Source organism: Solanum dulcamara, chromosome 4, assembly GCF_947179165.1.
Source record: "Solanum dulcamara chromosome 4, daSolDulc1.2, whole genome shotgun sequence".
In the NCBI taxonomy this organism is placed as follows: domain Eukaryota; kingdom Viridiplantae; phylum Streptophyta; class Magnoliopsida; order Solanales; family Solanaceae; genus Solanum; species Solanum dulcamara.
The window spans coordinates 25,859,009-25,881,716 of NC_077240.1; the positions used below are offsets into that span (position 1 = coordinate 25,859,009).

Consider the following 22,708-nt stretch of genomic DNA (forward strand, 5'->3'; position numbering starts at 1 on the left):
AGCAACACTTTAACATCCTAAGCCATGCAACATCTAACGATTCTAGCTATAATATGAAAGCACGGCTAAGTAAAGTCTGAGTCTTAAAATAAAATAGCAGAAGTCTAAACTATTACATCCTTAAAATTTAAAAGTTATCTGTACTAAAACATCTAACTAAAAAGTTTAAGTATAGCAATAACTAAATTATAAATAGGTTCAATGTATGAAAAGAAAGACATCAAAAATAAGATGATCTGCGGCAGCCCAGACAAAATCATCTCATCCTCATGACTTGATAAATTGCGTCTTGCTCAAAAGTAAATGTAAAGCATTGTATAATAATCAAGAGTTTGAGACAATAAGAAATAAAAGTATGAAAACTAAACCCTAAGTGAACGATTTTATATATCGAATGGTAATAAATATAAATTATTAAGTTACTATCGGGTTATCGGTTAACCCATTAAGAAAAAAAACTTAAACCGTTAAGAACCGATAACCGTATAATAAAAAAAATTCAAACCATTACCGAAATCGCTAAACCAATAACCCATTACCGATAAACCAATAACTTTTTTCTGATTCGATTTATCAATTTCGATTTAATTTTGAATAACCCGAGTTGACGGATTCTTGAGTCACAAAGGAAGGCTATATCATTTTGAAATTTGTGAGACAGTGCGCAATATAAAAATGTGACATAAATTGGGAATTGTTTCTCTCTTCTTTGGAAATTATAGGTCAATAATTTTGATTAAATAGTATGTTTTCTTTTAAGTTAATTTAGTTAGATGGGTCGGGTTTGGATTATATTAGGATGGTGAGTTATTTTTTTATTTATATAATAATCGAGTAATTTTAATTGATTTGAGGGTTTTCGTCTAAGTAGGAATACAGGTGCTAAATTTGTAAACGACGCAACAGAAATATGAATGACTGTATAATATAACGAAAGGTAAATCTAACTATTAAATAAAAAATAAAAGTAATTTTGATATTTTTTCATAATAAAAAAGAAGGCCGTGCATGTAAAGCGGAGAAAAAGCCCCAATTAGTTCTTTATCTTGGATTAATACTCAAAGTCATCCTTGCGTTTTCATATGTAGCACTAATAGTCCCTCGTGTTTGGAATATTGCTGTACCTTTGGTCTTCGCTCAAACTTTTGCCTATTTTTAAAAATGAATTTTGTCTACAATTTTATGTATGGAATGTTCAATCATCTTTTTATATATATTTAATAATAATAATAACTCCATGTGAGAGAAGGTGAGAAGAAGAACACGTTATTCTGTTGAGAAGAAATATTATTGTAGCTTAACTAAGAAAACCTTGATATATGACGTTGCAAGAAAAGAAATTTTCGTACTATTGCACGTGAAATCAACTTGATGGACCTCTCGAATTATATCAACAATAATATTTCTACTAAACAGAACAAGGTATTTTTCTTCTTAACTTCTCTCGCATGAAATTATTATTTCTACTAAATATATAAAAGGTCAATTGAACATTTCATAAATGAAATGGTGGAAAAAATCAATGTTTTCCGTGTTAAAACTCAAAGATTTGAACCAAAAATAAGCTACTATTTTGGGCCCTTTCTCCTGTAAAGCGTTAACTATAAATTAAAGGGGGATTGAATTAGCAAATCAGAAATTATCAGATTCAGCGTCAATCCACATTTCCAACGGGGAGTTCTCAGTCGAAAATCACAATTGGCAGACGAAGAGCACTGTTGTCATTCTGTTTGAAAATTTTCACTGTCAAATTCTGAAACAAAAATGGGTGTAGATGATGTGCCGATGGACGATAAAGCTAAGAGAATGAGAGATCTGTTATCAAGCTTCTATTCTCCTGACCCCAGTTCTCCTTCAAAGACGCCCAATGCTTCTTCCAGATTCGCTACATTGGACACCATCAACACCACCACATTCGACGTCGATCAATACATGAACCTTCTCGTATGCTTCTCATCTATTGTTTTGCTTCACTGTGTTTGATTTATAGTGAGTTTAGACGGTCATTTGATGTATGCATTATGTTGTAAAATATCTAAGAATAGAGGGATTACTGTGACAGATGGTTTATAGTGGCAACTTTCTCCTTAGCATGTATTCTCTTTTTGAGATCATAATGGTATAGTTCCCCCATAAAGGCGTTACCATGTTATGATTCAATGTTGAGTCCTCTTTATTATGATTCATAATAAGTCTTTTCTTTCGATGTAGTACTAATCTTCTGAAATGGAAGAGTGACATAAGTTGGATTAGGGCAAGTACTATAGGAGGTGGTTTTACAGTGTCCCATTTTTGGGTTATAGTTCCCTGTACTAGCATGCTATGATCCCATGTCTAGTCCATTTATTGTGATTCACACTGCATCTTTGCTTGTACAAATTTGCAAAAGTGGACAACTGCCGAATAAATTGGAATGGAAAGAGTACTGAGAAAGGTGGTTATAGCGACCCCTTTCTCAATAGTGTGTATCCTCTTTTTCATAATCTCTGTATAGTATAGTTCCCTTTAATACGATTGACAAGATGTCTTTTGATGTACTTATCTGCATTTAAGTATCACATTTATGTAACCTTATAACAAAAAAAAGAGGGTGTGACATATATCTACCTGGAAACATACTTTTACTTTTGAAAAAAAAATATCTACCTGGGAATACAACTGTTGCAACTCTTTAAAGAAATGGCATAGAACATGTGAAGTAATTGAATCTCTGCAATTGACAGCTAACAATGCAAGAAAAAGAACATGAATTGGGCGTAGGGAGAAGGAGAGAACACATTGTTTGTGAAAATATCTTGCATTAGTTCTAACTAAATGCAGAATGCTGCACATATACACATTGACAGCTCATGAAAGCTAAGACCTTCTAACCGACTATATGCAAATTGCGAACTAACTAATCTTGCGTATTTAGCCGAACAACTAATTACAGTTATACAATAATTAGCTCCCTAACCACTAACCAACTAACTAATGGAAGCTGCTGCTTGTGATTGTACCTCAAGGTACATCAACACACTTGCTAAGCTCCTTCACAATCCCAAGAAAATATCTAAGCTCTCCCAGATCCTTGATCTTAAAAGCTGTGTATAAAGCTTCCTTAGTATCCTGAGTCATGGCATGATCATTCCCTGTCAGTAACAAGTCATCTACATGCACCAAACTATGGCAGTTTTGTCACCCTCCCTCTTTGTGAACAAATAATAGTCTCTTGTGAAAACCAGATGAAGTCAAGGTTGTAATGATCTTGATATTCCATTGCCCGGAAGCTTTCTTTAAGCCATATAATGACTTCAATAGCCTGCAAACTTGTCCAGTGTTGCCATCCTTGTCACAAAAACCTTCTAGGACAGACATGTATACTTCTTCATACAAATTCCCTTGCAAGAAGGCATTGTAAACATCCATTTGGTATAACTTCCATTGCTTAGCTATAACATGTGAAATGACTGCTCTGACAGTGGCCATTTTGACCACTGGTGAGAAGGTTTCTTGGTAATCTAGACCCTCTTTTTGACTATATCCCTTTGCTAGCATCCTGGCCTTCAATCGTTCAATCTCTTCACCTGCTTTGTACTTAATTATATACACCCATCTGCAGCCTATTGCCTTCTTCCCCTTGGGAAGTGTCATTATTTTCCAAGTTTTATTGTCCTCCAAGTCTTGTATCTCAGCTTTCACGGCTCGCACCCACCTCTCATCAATAGCAGCTTCTGAGTAACTAGTAGGCTCAACTTCTGCTGAAAATTTGGACACAAAGCTTTGGTACTTGGCTGATAGACCAGTGCAATCTATGGTTTTAGCAATGAAGTACAAGCAGCTGGTGGAATCTGCTTTGGTCACATAGTTCTTGTGCCAAATAGGAGGTCTGGAACCTCTAGTTGATCTTCTAACAATCTCAGGAGGAGCTGTACTGTCAACCACTGGCATCATTTCTGGTGGTTGATCTGTCATAACAGTATCCACAGATGAAATGGAAGGTGCCACAAGGGATGATGGTGTCTCAACCTGAGGTCCCTCCTGAATAACAAACAAGTCAGAATCTGGAGCTGCAACCAGATCATCATAGAAAAATATATCATGTGGCACTGTGTTGCTCTGTTGATCTGTTACACCTCCTTTAAAAGGAAAGGCTGTCTCTGTGAATACCACATATCTACTAACAAAGAAATCTTGTTTGCAAGGTCATACAACTTGTAGCCTTTTTGAAATGCACTATAACCAACCAGCACAATGTCACTCTCCTTGGGCTGAATTTATCCTGCTGAGTAAGATTTGTGGCAAATCACAAGCAACCTATGATCCTCAGCTGTAATAGTGAAGGAGGTTTATGATTATCATATAAATTTTCATATGGTGACTTACCACTCAACACAGTGGAAGGTATTCTATTCAATATATACACAGCAGCCTCAACACTAATCCCGAAAATCTATCTGGCAGACTGCCTTGAAACATAATTTCCCTTGCAGTTTCAAGAATGTGCCTATGTCTCCTTTCTACCACACCATTTTTCTGTGGTGTGTATGGACAACATCTCTCATGCAGGATACCACAACTCTGAAATAGTTCCTTTCAACCATGATTGAAGAATTCACCTCCATTATCAGATCTCACCCTCTGATCCTTCTTTCCAAATTGTGTTTTTACCTCAATAAATAAATTCTTTCACAAAACAAGTACATCAGACTTGAGCCCCGTTAAGGAAATTCATGTCCATCTTGAGTGATCATCAACAATAGTCAAGAATTACTTCATTTCATCAAACCTTTCTAGTCTATATGGTCCCCAAACATCCATATGCAACAACTGAAAAATGGAAGCAGTCCTATTAACACTATGTGAAAAAGGAAATCTAGTTTGTCTAGCAAGTGGACAGACCTCACACTTTCTATTGTTGTCTTAGATCCACAATTAATCGTACGGATCCTTAGGATTGGTGTTATTCAAAGCAAAAGACTTAGTCTTACTAGTACTGTGGAACAAAGGTATCTTTCTCAAAACACTCATTGGTACATGACACATCCTTTGATGCCACGTGACTGCATCTGCTTGCTGTGTTGCAGCCAAGCATCTGTTTTTTCAGCTTCCTTATTCCCTCCTTGTGAGCACTGGATGTAGAGGACCAATCTTCCTCACCCCTTCAGACAAGAGATCCTGAAACACACAACAATTTGGAAAGAAAGTTGCACAACAGTTCAAGTCTTTTGTCATCTTAGAAACTGACATAAGGTTAAACTTGAAGCTGATACACAGAACATTCTTAAGGACATCACCTCCTCCTAGGTGATAATTCTCAACGTGAAACTCTTGCTGAATCACCTGTGGGCAGTTGTACTTGCCATGCATTTTCTTTCAAACTTCATCTTGTAAATGCTTGTGATCACTTATCATATGGTTAGTAGAACCTGTGTCTACTATCCATTTCACAAAAGCTTCAACAACATACCCAGTGAAAGTGATATCCCACAAGTGAGGTCTTGGTAGGGTAGAATGTACGCAGACCTTACCACTACGTCATGAAAGTACAGAGGTTGTTTCTGGAAGCTTCCTTATCTGAAAATTAATTACCTGCCATATTAGCACTTCCACTTGCACCACTATGAGTATCTCCATTGCTAGACTTGTTGATCATGTGGAGAAGCTGTTGATGTTGGTTTGGAGTGAACATAGGCTGTGGCATCATCCCTTGCTGCTGATGCTGATTTGGGATATAACATTGAGAGGATCTGCCCTGCTGCTGTGGATATATCAACTGCTGTTGGGAATACATAAGCTCCTGCTGACCTGCATCTTTATAATCAAACAGATAGTTGCTACCTGCCATTGGCTCTCTTCTTGCGTTTAATGTCTGCTGGATAGCCAATGAGCCTATATCAATCTTCCTTGACATGTTCAGTGAGATGGCACTCTGGCAGAAATCACACTTCATCAATTTGCAGCAATCACTCCTAACATGCCCTTTCATATGACAGAAATCACTGAAGGAGTTGGTATTAGAGACTTTCTTCTGTTTCTGACCACTACTACCATTCCTTGCAGTGAACATAGCTGTGGAACTCATGTGCTCATGCATTACTCTATTGTTCCTGCCACAATCCCTTGGCTTTCATCTTGATTGATCATTGCATAAGCTTGATTAACTTCTGGAACCTGCTGTATCATCAAGATCTGGCTTCTAGCTTGACTTTAACTATCAGTTAGTCCTGTCAAAAACTGTAATACTCTTTGATATTGTAAATGCTCAAGGAATCCTCTCGACTTAGGACAATCACAAGAAGGTGGGGGCATAATCGAATCATACTCATTCCATAAGTCCTTAAGACTAGAATAGTAAACGGAAATTGAAGAAACACCTTGAACAGAGGTAAAAACTTCTTTATGCAATTGAAAAGCTCGAGAATTGTTGATTTTATCTAACCTTTCCCTGAGATCCTCCCAAATTAAGTGAGTATTCGAACAAAAAAGAACTCCACCAAGTACATCTGTACTTACATTGCACATATATCAATGAAACCACATTTGCATTGCAGCGATCCCATAGTTGCCCAAAATCTCCTGCATAGTGATCTCTTTCCATCGATCCATCGATGAATCCTAGTTTATTTTTTCCCAATAAGGCCAATTTCATTGCTCATGTGACCAGGAGGTCACGGGTTCAGTCTTGGAAACAGCCTCTGGCAGAAATGCAAGGTAAGGCTCGTACAATAGACCCTTGTGGTCGGGCCCTTCCCCGGACCCTGCGCATAGCGGAGCTTTAATGCACCGGGCTGCCCTTTAAGACCAATTTCATTGCTCTGTTCCACAACGTGTAATTAGATGATCCAGTCAACATGATTCCAACAGATAACGAACCAGGTGCATCTCAGGGGTACAAGTATAGAGGATGATGATAATCAACTGTCATAGATGCTGCTGAAGCTGCTGAACCTCTCCAACAGTTTCTGAAGTCGCCATGAAAATCTAGAATCATAGAGATGTCAAATGAGTCGCAAATTCCTCGAATTCTTCACTGCATGTGAAAGCAATTCCCTCGATTTGGACTCGCGATGGCTCTGATACCATTTGAAGTAATTGAATCTCTGCAATTAACAGCCAACAATGCAAGAAGAAGAAGATGCATTGGGCGTAGGGAGAAAGAGAGAACACATTGTTTGTGAAAGTATCTTGCATTAGTTCTAACTGAATGCAGAATGCTGCATATATACACATTGACAGCTCATGACAGCTAAGACCTTCTAACCGACTATGTGCAAATTGCTAACAAACTAATCCTGCGTATTTAGCCTAAAAACTAATTACAGTTATGAAATAACTAGCTCCCTAACCACTAACCAACTAACTAGTGGAAGCTGCTGCTTGTGATTGTACCTCAAGGTACATAAACACACTTACTGAGCTCCTTCACAAAACCTTAAGTGTAGAGCATGGTTATTTGCCTTTAACTTAATATGCTCTTCTGAAAGACTTCTGGTGCGCACACGTCATGCTTACGTAATATTTATCAGAGACATTATCATTTATCTTACTCTTTTGTCCTGGAGTGAGCTATTCTCATAATGATGCTAGTGTCTTTGAAAAGATTGACTAGATAACATGATTTTTCTGAATATATAGGTGCAGAAGTCCAATTTGGAAGGTCTGCTTCAGAGGCATGTTGATATGGCTACTGAGATAAAGAATCTGGATACCGACCTGCAGATGTTGGTATATGAAAATTACAACAAGTTTGTAAGTGCCACAGATGCTATTAAAAGGTAAACCTTTTCTTTGAAAGTACCTGTAAAATATGAGCTATTTCATCCTGTTAGTGGCAGACACTTGGGGTACAATTGAAGCTAAATTCTAACCTAGTGTGGTGAGCTTGTTATGACATTATTGGATGTGTCAAGGGTCCTGAATAATTCAGAAGAAATGAAGTAACATTGTCAGTTTCTTGCACTTGTTATGCCTGACCTCAGATCATACGTTGATATCACAATTGGGTCGTATTTTCCTTTGGCATGTTGATTCAGAACTCACTTAGCGATTGCTTTTTCAGGATGAAGAACAATATTGTTGGCATGGAAACAAATATGGAACAGCTTCTTGAAAAGGTTAGTAGTTTCTTTCTTTCTTTTCTTTAGTTGTCCAACTAGTTACTTGCTTCATTTTGTTTTAATTTTGACCCAAGAAGTAAAAGATGAAAAGGAATTGTGTGGGAAGTGTTAGATTTCTTTCAATTACTTGCAGATAATGTCTGTTCAATCTAGAAGTGATGGGGTTAATACTTCTCTTTTTGAAAAGAGAGAGCACATAGAGAAATTGCATCGGACCCGCAATCTTCTACGGAAAGTTCAGGTACTAAAGTGAGGTATAAATCTAAAAGATTTTAATTCGCTGCATCTCTGCAGGTGTTCATATAGCACTTTTCAGAACTGAGTGAATCTTTCTGTTTTTTGAATATGGAAAAAAAGAAAGAAGTCATTTCCATTTCTACTCTACTGATTTCTGGACTGGTTAATTATGGAATGTTCATGATTGAAGGGCATTAGATGGTGACTGGCAGTGAATTGTATGTTAGAGTCTCCCACATTGGTTGAGAGAATGGACTGATGCCTTCTCATATGCTCTTGGACAATCCTCAGTTCCTCACTTCATGAGCTAGCTTTCCGGTTGAGTTAGACTAAATGTGCCTTTTTTAACATGGTATCAAAGCAGCTACATTCATGTAATCGTGTTTCCAATGTTGGATAACTTTTTCCCCAATTACATAGGGGATCAGGGAAAGGGTAGTGAGAAGCAAACCCACCCTATTTTATGGGAGGTCCTACTAATACCACTAAACTATAAGTCTTGGTCCCCAACGTTATCCACATTCTAGTTTGCCATGCCTGGGCATGTCGTGTACAGGGAGGGCAAGGGCATGTTCCCACATTAGTTGGGGAAATAAGTTGTTGTCTCCTTATATAGTTTTAGACAATTTTTACCTTATGAGCTAGCTTTTGGGGTTCAGCTAGTTTCAAGGTCCATTTTCTTAACAATGTAATGAATAAAGTGATATGCCGTTTCGTATCTGATGAGAAAGTGGAACACAATTAGCAACCATTCATACTTACTGGCCTGATCTTTGAAGCTAGTTAATTTTTTCATTGTACGTGATGGCATGATTGTAAGAGGGGTATGAAGAGGTGATTGCCAATGAAAAGATTGATGAAGTTGTAAACTGTACCTGATGTTAATCGAATAACACACTACTCCCTCGATCCTATTTTATATAACTCTATTTGACTGGAGTTTAAAATGTTAATTCTCTTAGTTATTATTTTGTATTAGTATTAGTATAATGGAAGAAACAATAAAGTAAAATGGTTGAAAAGTTAGTTTGAGAGAAAATATCATATCATATTTAACATCTGAATAGTTTAATGTACTTTCTTAAAAGTTGATAAAGTTGTATAGAAATGGTATGATGTCAAACATATAATGACGTCCCAAAATCACAAGAATATCATAGAAATAGCGATGGAGAGAGTGCATTATTATTTGGCAGTGGTATAGACTTTTGATTCAGTCTCATCGCATCACTTTGTTTGCTGACAAGATAAAATTCAGTTTTATGTTTATTCTGCTACATGTAATGTAAGTATACTTCCTATCTATGATTGAGTGACACGGAGTTCTTCTTCTTTGGAAAAGAACAGTTCATATACGATCTACCTGCTAGGTTAGCAAAGTGCATCAAGTCAGAAGCCTATGCTGATGCAGTAAAATACTATATAGGAGCCATGCCCATTTTCAAGGTTTGTAAGTATCCTTGGGTCCACACCTTTTCCCTTTTCATGATATAGTTGAGTTTATAAATTTTGCTGACAGTATTTATCGGTGCTAGATATATGGGGACTCTTCATTCCTAGACTGCAAACGAGCCTCAGTGGAAGCAATTGCTATCATTAGCAAAGCCTTGCAGGTCTGTAAGTGCTCCGATTACTTGATTGGGGGTGGAAACTTTATTTGGTGGAGGAAGTTATAGTGTTTGCTTAGTTCCTACGTACCACGTAGATCCCTCTGACTATTTTTAATGGAGCAGAGGAAAAATATAAAGTAGGGAATGCAATTTTCTGGACATATACCCTGCTTATTTGGATTTGCTGTCAAGAAATTAGTGAATTGGACTTTATGATGCATATTAGTTTTCGTTTTCTTTTCAGGGCAAGGTATTCTCAGATTCTGAATCCATACAAGCCAGGGCAGAGGCTGTTATGCTCCTTAAGCAATTAGATTTTCCGGTCTGTATCACGCCTCTCCCTTTCTCCCCAGATTCATCTACTTATTGTCTTCTGGTGCATAATTCACTTTGGTCTTGAACTGATTTGAGATTAATTCTTTGATTTTTCATAAGACTCACTATCTACTTCTATTGAAGCAAATATGTATTGTAAAAAGTTCCCTCATTCCCATTTTGTCACAGTCGCTTTATCTTTTTGAAAATTCAATTACTTTGATCATGATATTCACAAACACACTCTTCAACACCTCAAAATTAGAATATTCTTTCTGTGTAATATACACAGATCACTGCATTTTTATTTTTGTTTTGTCTTTTCCAAGTAGAGGTTGGAGAATGCAAGAATATGTCAAATAATTGTAAAGCAAAAACCAGAAGTGCTCAATTATTGTGAGGCCAATTACTATAGCTGGAGACTTGGGATAGGGATAACTATAACTGTTTCGTATGCTGGTCGCAGAACATGGAACATGTTGCAGGCTCGTGACAAAAATAATTTCTCTCAAAGGTAAAAGAGAGAAATAAAAAGAAAGAGTAAACCCACCTTAGTTGGTCTTCAGTCTGGTGGACACAACTTGAGAATAACTATTCAAGTTTGTGCATTGAGGAACAGAAAATTGAGTGCATCTCAGACTTGTAGTGCAATATAAGGCTGGAAGTTCAATTGTCTTGTTGTTCTGACTTTGACTTTGGAATTATATGTCTGTGTTGCAGGTTAATAATTTGAAGGTGCAACTCTTTGAAAAGTTAGAACAGTTCCTTGTGGATCTTCATCTAGAATATAAGGAAATAAGATATGCTTCATCAGGCCTTGGTGGGATTCCTGTATCAGCTTCTTCTAGTGCTCATGAGGTATGTCAAAGCAATATATTTGATATGCTTGGAAATTCTATGCTTGCAGTGATTTGCACAATGTGGCCAGAACTTCTAACATCTATGAATGTAGCAGTGATATGCACAATGTGGCCAGAACTTCTAACATCTATAAACATTTAATAAACTTCATCAGACATGAGTTCACATTGGTATGAAAGAGAACGCTGTCATTGAGAAAGGTGGCGTCCACTCATGCCGGTATCACATATTTACACTCAAAAAAAAAAAGATTTTTGTCAGTCTGGCAATACCAAAAGAGAACAGATATGATAGCTTAAAAATGCTTCTGACAGAAACCTTTTGGGTTATCACTTATTTTCTCCTTTCCAGTTATCTGACTGTGCTTGACAAATTGTCGTGTTCACAACTTTAGGCTTCTATTTGTGAATTTGCTGAGGCTGTCCGCGCTTATCGAGTTATTTTCCCTGATTCCGAACAACAGCTCTTTAGGCTTGCAAAAGAGTTAGCTACAAAGTATGTATGCACTTCTTTTTTCCTCTCTCCTCCCTTCACAGCTGGAGTTGATCTTGCTTTCTGGATATCGTTTGTGCATTAGTTTTATACATTTGATCAGTATAACAGAGCACGTCTTTCAAAAACTTTAGGCACTTTGAAGCCACGAAACAGCACATCAAAAAGCAGGTCTCTTCAACAGACCTTGTTGCCATGTTGCGTAAGTTCCACTCACCTTTACTTCAGCATCACATGTAGTGTTAATCTTTACTTTGTTTTCAATGTTAGGTCCGCTTTGGCCTTTCTCTAGGGATTCAGAACCATAATTATCTGTTACCATTTCCCATCTTCTATGTATGTTTAGCACTTGAGAAAAACACATGGTTCAACCTGCTCTATGCCTGGTTAGTTTAGCCATCTAGGATCAAGGGCTGAAGGTTTAAATTCTTCATATGCTTCTTTACTTTTTTGTCAACACAAACTGTTGTTACTTCTCTCATTTGACTATAAATAATCATGCACTGTAGGCCATTTTACCATCTTCCAACTTGCGATGCAGCTCTAGTCCTTTTTGACTTGTACTTCTTATTGTTGTTCCTATTTTTTGGCAAAATTTTGTTGACTTGTCATATCAGGAAGGAGAATGATGTTTATTCAAGATTGAACTCTAAGGCTCATTTGGTATGCGGGATAAGATAGACAAGGATATCCCATCGGATTAGCTATCCACCTTCTATTTGGAATAGCTTATCACACCATTTTAGTACATCCAATGGGATATCCCATCCCTTATCCCACAACCAAATGCGTGATAAATAATCCTGCATTTATCTCATGGAATTGCTATCCCATCCCGCATACCAAACGAGCAAAGCTCCTTCCCGAAATATTGATCCTAACATGGCTGCAACACATCTCTAGGGAGGATATTGCCTTCTTTTTCCTTTGACTGGAGTTGGGATCGGAAATATTATGACATGCGAATGTAGAAGGACAAGAAAAAAAGCAAATAATACCAGGCTAAACAAATGACCAAACTTTGAAGAATTTGTGGTTATCCTTTATTTTTTGTTTTGATGACCATGGTGTCCGGGCTAGCTTTCGCACACCCCGACTAATTTAATGGGATACCTGCCACCTCCCACCAGCAACTGGTACTAGTTACTAAGGTTAGGACAGATAGGTAGAATCACCTAATGTTTAATTTGTCTTTGCTGGGATTTGAACCTGACACTTCATGGCTCTTAGCCACTTCATTGACCACTAGGCCACACCCTTGGGTGCCTTTTTGATCTGGAGTCAGAGCGCTACCATTGCGCCACAGATCCGATTGGTTAGTTATCCTTTCTAGTTGATACTTTCAATTTTCACTTGTTATTGAGGATCATTTAAGCCTCGATTAGCTCTGATTCTTTTATTTGGTGTTGTCTTGTGTGTGAATTTAACTTTTCTAATTGGCACAACAAAATTCTAATAAAATGCTACTCTAACCTAGTTATTCAGGGTTTTGTCAAAGTTGCGCTTGAACCTAAAAGTGAGATGCAATGCAAGCTAGGATCTTCCCTTAGATTAGGTGGTGCTTCAGCAAAGACGCCAAGGTGTTACAACGTGTTCTTCAACAAACCTTGTCAATGAACGCCTTTTTTTTGAAATGTCAAAAAATTATCAAGCTCATAGGTCATAGGGAGAGATGATTAGGAATAAAAGGCAAGGTGGGAGTGCCCTCAGTGGTGAATAAGATGCGGGAAGTGAGACTGAGATGGTTTAGACATATAAAGAGGAGGAGCACAGATGCCCCATTGAGGAAGTGCGAGAGGTTAGCAATGATAGGTCTAATGAGAGGTAGAGGTAGACTGAGGAAGAATTGGGGAAATGTGATTAGACATGACACGACATAGCTTCAGCTCACGGAGGACATGGCCTAGATAGGAAAACATGGAGGTCAAGGATTAGGGTAGAGGGTTATTAGGTAGTCATATGTTTTCTCTCTTGCCCGTGGGAAAGCATGGGTCTAGCTTTGAGCACCTTGTCTGCTTCGTCCTCTACTTATCAGTATCCTTATTATTATTATTCTATTATTATCTTATTCTTCAACTGTATTACTATTATTGTTTCTTTTACTTGGGTTATCTCCTACTACTTTAATGTTAGTACTTTTCTTTTTTACAGTATTTTCACTATAGCTTTTACCTTTGTATTTGCCAAACTATTTTTGGAAACATTTTTCTTGAGCCAAGTGTCTATAGGAAATAATCTCTCCACCTCACACAAGGTAGGGTAAGTCTACGTACACCCCACCCTCTCCAGACCCCACTTGTGGGATCACACTGGCCACTGGGTATGTTGTTGTTGTTGTTGTATAGGTCACTAGGAGGCAGCACTAAACAATAAAGCCAAGAAAATTATACTCTCTCCGTTCCAATATGTTTGCCTTACTTTCCTTTTTAGTCCGCTTAAAAAATAATGTCTCTTTCCTTTTGTGGAAATTTCTTAATTCTATCTTTACACATGACATATTTAAGATCACACAATTAAAGAACATTTTTAGTACATTCTACATCTCTTTAGCTTAAGACTACAAGATTCAAAAGTCTTTTTTACTTTCTTAAATTCTATGCCTAGTCAAAACCGGACAAATAAATTGAAACAAAGGGAGTATATTGATTGATTAGGAACATTATGGATGACTATGGTTGTAATTATTAATTAGGTGTTGGTAATAGAAATTTAGTACAGAAAATCAGTCTGCAAATCTTTATTTATGAAAAAAAAAAACAAATCTGAATCAGAGTGCATCTCTGCATTTACATCAGAATATAAAATGGTTTTTGAATTTGATCGACTATGTTATTAACTTGATATATTTCTCTTAATTACAGTGTCTCAATTCTTATACTGTTGTAATTGTTGTTTGTGTTCTTAGTTATTGATGGTTATTGATTGATCTGTGTGTTCATATATATCTATTTGTTTTTCTTTATTCTGGACCTTTATTCACCAATTGTTCTTTATTTAAGCTTTGCACTCAAAACCTACTGCACCTCGCTTTTCTACCTTTTCGCCTTTGGTAACTCTGGCTCTTTGTAGACACCACTTTTGCATTTAATGAATGCTAATTTTGGTCTGATAATAAACTATTCTTTTGCACCCAATTTTTCCTCAGGAGTAATTTGGAGAGATGTGCTTCTGATGGATGAAGTGCTGCCAGAGGCCGGACTACGTGATTTTACGTTTGAGGTTGCTTACAATAGAAAATTACCACTTTATGGATTCATGTTGTTCGATTGTGGTCGATTGATACAGTGATGGGTTTGGAATATCTGATAAATCCTGTTGGTTTCAGGCTGCTCATGATGCTATCAAACAATATGTTGCTTGCAGATTCAGTCAGCTTCTGCTAGATATTTCAGGTATGTCTTGTTAAACTGGTACTTCCGGATAAAAAGTATACATTTGACACAAACTAGATTTGTTAGGTTTTAGGTTTACGAGACGTGATGGAATCTCTAAGAAGGATGTGCAAAACACAAAACTACTAATTTGCACAAAATAAACACAGAACCTCTTTGTTATTTCTTCTTGGATAGCTACTGTGTCCTAAGTGGAGCTTGTTAATCATGATGTGAGTCATGTGACTTAGCAAAGGTTATTAAGAAGATAATTGTCTTTTAGAGGATAAAAACTGGTGAGGTTCTTCAGAAGTCTGAGGCCTTATCTTATATGTTATATCATCTGGCATTCGGAACTTAATGCACAAGATGTAACTACCCGCTTATGATATTATTTGTGATAATCCAAAATCTTAACTACCTTTGGAGGATAAATTAGTTCCTTCATAGAAAATGACCTTCATTCTCAAACCACTTATTTTACATGAGCTCTAAGCTATTCTGAGTTTGACTGTTGCTTTACTTTATTTTAAATTGGCAGATGCTCTTGTAAAAGTCCATGATAATCAAAAGGGGGTAGTTGAAGAAGAGTATCCTTTGCAGTCTGCCCTTGAGACCAGCAAAAAGGCATTAGTTCAAGGCAGCATGGATGCCTTGCTGGTAAAAGTAGTTCTGTGGCTTTATATAAATTAAGAAGTTCTTGTGAATCCTTGTATCAAATAATTCTTGTGTTGATTTCATAGGTTATCAAAGATGTATTTTTAGTTTTCACTGGGAATGGTTCTTAAAGTAGTTGGTATCTGTTGATCGTTTCCGTACCCTGGCCTCGATACTGTTTTTCTTTCACTATTTGATTCTACCCAGAGAATGATTTAAGTAAGAATTGTAGAAACGCGTGTAACTAAAAGATTAAAAAGGATGCTGCCAAACCTATGAATGGAGCTAAACAGTTATCTAACCCCTTGGGAACTAAACTATTTTGTTTTACAAGGGAATAGGGATAGGTAAGAACCATGCATCAGTAACATCAAGAGAGTTCTTTCATGCGGTTTGTTCTTTTGACATGCATCTAGAGCTTCTGGAATAGTGGATTACTGTGAACCAAAGTCTTTACTGATGAGGTTATGTTACTGCATGAAATGAGTGTGCATTAACATTTTTCTGCCAATATATCTACTGACCTACTTTGGTCTTTGCTATTATAACTGGCCACTTGGTTTTGATCTCAAGTGACTGACAGACAGTTTTAATTTTGCCAAAAATATCAGAAAGGTGACTCAACTGAACAAAATTGTTGCGAAATTCGCTGAGCTTACCTCCCAAAAAGAAAATAAAAAATTGAAAAGGGTATAAATCAGAAAATAGCAAGGGGTAAAACTAGCATCATGATTTCAGCATATCCTCTTTCAGAGTATAGTCTCCAGTTGTCCAGTCAATTGTTTTCTTTATTGTACTTGTACTTTGATTCTTCGTATAACAGGATTCCCGTCGACTTCTTAATGAAAACTTGGAAGTGCTATCACGGTTGACAGACTTGATCATTGAGTGGGTGCGAGAAGGATTTCAGGACTTCTTCAGGAAGCTGAATGATCAATTTTTCGTGCTTTCGGGAAAGAAAGATTCAGCTAATCAGGATCTAACCTTTGGGGAGGGAATGCAGGGTGATAAAGTACTTCCTGAGCTTGTTCTCTTACTGGCTCAACTCTCCGTTTTCATTGAGCAAAATGCCATTACCAGAATCACTGAGGCAAGGAGTTGTCTGATTGGTACTTCAGTGTAGATACCTGATATGGGCCATCTAAATGGGCTTTTTGATTATTTTTTTTAAATTTCAGGAAATATCTTCTTTTTCTGGTGGTGGGACTCGGGGCTATGAAAATAGTCCAGCTTTTATTCCTGCAGAAATCTGTCGCATCTTTCGATCAGCTGGTGAAGAATTCTTGCAGCATGTATGTATCTAGATTCTGAACATTTTCTTACTTCTACAAACATCTTGTTATTTGTTTTACTGGTTAGCTTTTGCTAAAGGTGTATGGAGTAGTTTATTTTCTCTAAAGCGGAAGTTTACCACGTCTAATCTTCCTTGTTTTCATGCTTGTGTTAAGTAGCTTTGATCCCATTTAGGTTTCAATGATAAACTTGTGCCATTGCAAATGTATACCGCCACAGAGATCTTTTATTGTAACAGAGAGGTATTGCAGTATGTAAATACAACATTTCTTTTGTTTTTCTGAGAACTTGCAAAACCAAAATTCTTATTTCATATGACGAGTTGCAAAAAAATTATTTTTCCTGTATTGCATAGCTAACTCTTTTTTTCAGGGAATGAATTTTTTGACTAGCATACAAACTTTTTTGTCATTTCCATTTATTATTCATATTTCCCCAGTCAATTGGAGAAATTAAGTTACAACTTTAATATTCTGTTTTCAATTGAACTTCTACCCATCATGTTCATGAATCATGATTAATCAAATGGATAATATATGTAACTAGAAGCAAATTTTTGCACGTTAATTAAGTAATTATAATAATTTCATAGAGTGTCGGCAAGATTTATACAATTCTAAGTATACAACTAGAAGTTTGTTCTTCCTTTTCTAACTCCAACCACACATAGAACTGATGAAATTATATCGTCCTCCAATCATAAAAGAAGAAACAAAAGAAATTCATCTTAAATATGTCTCTCAAACATTAGAGCAAATCTGTCTATCTTCTCAATGCATCCCTCTCAATTTAAGTGCCAAATGGCCGCTGTGAACTGCTTTAACCTGTGATGCTAACTTTGGAGTAAATGACCTTGAAAAGATAAATGATTGGGACAGTAAAAGGTTAAAAGTATAAGGTTCACATATATGTTACCATTTTCCAATGCTAATGTTTTAAAAATCAGAATATTACTTCTTTTGATAAACCGAGGGTCTTTCGGAAACAGCTTCTTTATTTCCATGAGGTAGTGGTAAGGTCTGCGTACATCTTACCCTCCCCAGACCCCACTTGTGGGATTTCACTGGGTATGTTGTTGTTGTTGTACTTCTTTTGATACACTACTAAAGCAACAATGAAAACCTGTTAACTTTTTTCATGCATGTTGATTTTATGATTGCAATCAATTTCACATTTATTTCCTTATTAAAAGGGTGAAATTGATTGCAATCACAAAGTCAACATGCATGATTCATTGAACTTCTTGTGATTTAAAACAATGAATTGAATTCATAGATAATTTAGAAACTTGCAGATTCTGAAATAAAGAACCAAACGGCATATACAGTATATAGGTTTACCTCCAAGTGTTATTGTGATCATTTATTTCATTATAGTTCTATGATCAAAGTATCATTTTCTATTTGATCTCTTTGAATTCCATGTATCGATTGTCTGTATTATCATTTGGAGGGACTCTTTGACGTACCAATACATTCAACAACATACTCAGTGCAATCCCGCAGGTGGGGTAGGGTAAAGTGTACGCAAATCTTACCTTTACCTTGGAGAGGTAGAGAGGCTGTTTTCGAAAGACTCACTCAAGTGCAGCAAATCAAAGTATATATGAAAAGGGAATACGACAGTGAAACATGTCAATCAATAAGGAAGGCAGTACAAAGTCTACAAAGAAAAGAAACAAGAATAACAGGAAAATGTGATAACTGGAAAGAAAATATATGTATAGGACTAATACTACAACAGACCCGGTGCTCCCAGGCTCCCATCAAGCCTAAACTTGTCGAAAAGCAAGTCAAAGCACAACTACCTACTAAACTTCTACCCTAATCCACAACCTCCATACCCACCTATCTAAGGTTATGTCCTCGGTGAGCAGAAGTTGCGCCATGTCCTATCTAATCACCTCTTCATTGTACTTCTTCAGCCTACCTTTACCTCTCCTCATACCAACTATATCCAATCTCTCACACCTCCTTACTTGGGCATCTATGCATCTCTTCTTTACACGTCCAAACCATCTCAGTCTCTCTTCCCTCATTTTGTCCACTACAGAGGCCACTCTCACCTTATCCCGGATATTCTCTCACACCTCCTTACTTGGGCATCTGTGCATCTCTTCTTTACATGTCCAAACCATCTCAGTCTCACTTCCCTCATTTTGTCAACCACAGAGGCCACTCCCACCTTGTCTCGGATATCTTCATTCTTAATCCTATCTCTCCTAGTATGCCCACATATCAATCTCAGCATCCTCGTCTCCGCAACTTGCATCTTCTGAACATCGGAGTTCTTGACCGGCCAACACTCCGCCCCATACGACAAAGTTGGTCTAACGTACCACTATATTGATCTTGTTTTTGCTGCACGTAGTTCCAAGTTAATGACAAAAAAAAGGATTATGAATAGTATTCAATTAAACCAAGATTTGTAGTATCTTTTAAAATACAAATAATTATTTTTTATGACCAGCATTCTACTTATTTGTCCATCAATACAGTTCCACTTGTTTGCTCATGATGTGCCTCTCCATTAATTCAGTTAATTTACTCATTTCGTTGTTTTTGGTCTCTGGATACATAAACCGTGGCATTCTTGACAAAAATGGACACCTTTCATGAACTGCTAAATGCCATTGTTGTCTTTATATGGTTAGAGAGCATAATTCTCTTGATGCTTTGATTATATGGGATTTATGATGAAATTCTGGCTGGCTTGCATTTATGCTTGTTATTGCTTTGTTGACTTCCTTGAATTTCATATTATCTTTTTGCAATGCATGATGAACTCTCTTCACTCAAGCTAAAGATTTTGTTATTTCTGGGGTGTGATTGAACATTGGTGTTGATCTATTCACCATTGAGAACACAACATTTGCATTAATGAGTAAATAGAAAATTTGATTTAACTAATTATGGAAGCTGTTGAAGTCCATTAAAACATACATGTCTGAGATTAAATTGCTATTGTCCATTTTTTCTTGTGAATATTGGAAGGATCTGAATGGTTGAGCATGTGGTGCTAGTTTTTTCTTTATGTATTTGTTATCCATGCCAACAAAAATGAAGCTTATGATACTTTTTGTTATTATGTACCTTCCTTGGTAGATAGCTAATAGTTAGAGTTTAATCAAAATACCGAGTTTTAACTCTATTTGGATCTCCTGTTTCAGTATATAAGCTTGAAAACTCAAAAGATCTTGATTGTGTTGAAGAAGAGGTTTACAACCCCCAATTGGGTTAAGGTAAGCAGACATGGTCAGCTAACACTAATCACTTGTAAGCATCAAGATGATGGCTTGTGGTAATTTTGCCCTACCTTTCTATTTTTGTTCCCTCTTTGTATAGCATAAAGAGCCCAGGGAAGTTCATATGTTCGTTGATCTGCTTCTTCAAGAGGTAACTTTTGCAGTTCTCATTTTCTCTTCCTCTTTCCAGTATGAGGTTTCTGTAATAAGAATTGAAGCACCAAGAGGGAGAAAAATGGCACCTTTTGACTTCATAGGATATACACTATAGTTTCTTCTCCTATAATAGTTAATATGACTACTTCAGCAGAAAAATTAAACTTTTTTCTGTTTGATATCATAATTCAGCTGGATACAGTCCTTAATGAAGTAAAGCAAATATTGCCTGAAGGGCTCCACTCTAAGCATCGGCGTACAGACAGCAATGGGAGTACCACTTCTTCTCGTAGTAATCCATTGAGAGATGATAGGCTGGTACGATCAAATACCCAAAAGGCTAGGAGTCAGCTTCTTGAGTCCCATTTAGCAAAATTGTTTAAGCAGAAGATGGAAATATTTACTAAAGTTGAACACACACAGGTTTGGTTCTAGTGCTTGTAACTCAACAACCTGCACTAATTTTGGAGAACAGTGGAATAAAAATTATTTACTTTGCAGGAATCAGTCATAACTACGATTATAAAACTTTTCTTGAAGAGTCTACAAGAATTTGTCCGACTTCAGACTTTTAACCGGAGTGGATTTCAACAAATTCAGTTGGACATTCATTTTCTTAAGACCGCTCTTAAAGATACTGCTGAAGATGAAGCAGCTGTTGATTTTTTGCTTGATGAGGTAATGACAGAATCTCCACACCTGTTGTACTTAACAGCTACTCTGCTAATGGGCTTTTACCTATATTATTGTCCTCTTCAATGACCACCTTCAAGCAGTCCTAAAGGGTTCCATATCATCTGTGCTTAGTTGCTATCGATCAGTTGTTTCCTCCGTAAACTCTTCCCCACCTCTTTTCCCCTCTCCCTAATAGATTTGACTTTGTAGTAGAAATCATTAAGTTGGTTGTCACTGCACTTACTGAAAGTTGAATGCTTCAACTGTTATTATCTAGCAAAATGTGACAGTGTGTTTCTTGCTGAAAAGGTGATTGTTGCTGCTGCTGAACGTTGTCTTGATGCCATTCCTCTGGAACCAGCAATCTTGGACAGGCTTACCCAAGCAAAATTGGCAAAGAATTCGGACCAGAACTCTACTTCATAATAATCTGGGAGGCTGGGAGCTCAAATGCATCGTGCTACTGCGACTCTGAGCTGGCAGCAATCATAATCAGAAAGCTTAACATCCAGTGCTTTTTTTTTTGGATAGGTAAAGCATAACACTCAATGCTAGGTACATATTAGAGGAAAAACCTTGCTTTAAAGCCTTTCTAGGCAGAGATGATTTCAAAGATTTAGAGTCAACAAGTTTAGAATGGATGTAACATGTTATATGTTCACTTTTTTCTTTTTCTTTTTACATACGTACAAGTGATTCGAGTTGAAAGTGATGGGTTCAGTTGAACCAGCTGAATCCTCTATAGATTAGCATTCAACATAGGTCCACAGCACATGCATCTCTTTGATAGAGAATAAGAAGCATTGCCAATCAGCTCTCCTGGTTTCATAACCAATCACATTGCAACTGAGTTCATTGAGGGGCAGCATTTGCCAAATGAAAGAAGGGGTAAAGTGGATTTTGTAATTTGTGAATTTTTTTATTTACCTCATTTACATTATAATCAATGGATCATTTGTTTAATTTTTATTCCCTAAACCCCAAATTAACTGCTAATATTGACTTTCATTGTCAACATTGCTACTTTTGGTCATCAAATTATTGTTCACGTATTTAGTCTTTTTGCAACTAGTTACTTCGTTCACTTTTATTTGTCCACTTTAGATTTGCATGCCCCTTAAGAAATAATTATTAATATAAATATTTTACCACAACATTCATATTAGTTGATCTATAGCATAAGGTCTTGTGAAATTATTTGAAAATAAGTAATTAATGTTAAGGATAAAACATGAAAAAATATATTCACATCGAGAGATATGGTAAAAGTGAAAATGCATTTTTATACTTTAGTATAGTGACCAACAAAAAATGAAATCATCGAGTATGAGTTAAAATTAGCCTTAAGACATCAATTTCTCAATCATTTTTTATATGTAATTTCGAATTAGACAAAAAATATTTTAAAAAAATTATTTGACTCTCCAAATAATAGTAATGTCACTTAAAGCAATTCTGTTATACTTCCTCCGTTACTTTTTAGTTATCATGTATACTAAAAATATTTATTTCAAAATAGTTGTCAATTTAAACGATCAAGACTCGAGAGAGGATTAATTATTTTTTTCCAATGTTGTCCTTAGCATTTATTATTTTAAAATTAAGAAACACATAAAGAGATAAATATTGACAAATTAACAAGGAATATATTAGTCAAACTACACTCCTCATTGATTTTTTCTTAAAGATTGTACAAAA

At 36.5% G+C, this 22,708-nt stretch overlaps 1 protein-coding gene across 1 annotated transcript; it reads left to right on the forward strand.

The window, feature by feature from the left end:
- The first annotated feature begins 1,554 nt into the window (after positions 1 to 1,554).
- LOC129887120 (vacuolar protein sorting-associated protein 51 homolog) lies at positions 1,555 to 21,973 on the forward strand. The gene is made up of 20 exons (XM_055962080.1): positions 1,555 to 1,944; positions 7,618 to 7,757; positions 8,042 to 8,096; positions 8,233 to 8,340; positions 9,684 to 9,782; positions 9,872 to 9,949; positions 10,191 to 10,268; positions 10,982 to 11,119; positions 11,517 to 11,617; positions 11,749 to 11,816; positions 14,760 to 14,833; positions 14,940 to 15,006; positions 15,527 to 15,645; positions 16,466 to 16,732; positions 16,821 to 16,934; positions 20,105 to 20,176; positions 20,280 to 20,330; positions 20,528 to 20,758; positions 20,837 to 21,013; positions 21,320 to 21,973. The coding sequence occupies exons 1-20, from the start codon at positions 1,765 to 1,767 to the stop codon at positions 21,434 to 21,436; spliced, it is 2,334 nt and encodes a 777-aa protein (XP_055818055.1). The 5' UTR covers positions 1,555 to 1,764; the 3' UTR covers positions 21,437 to 21,973.
- The last annotated feature ends 735 nt before the right edge of the window (positions 21,974 to 22,708 follow it).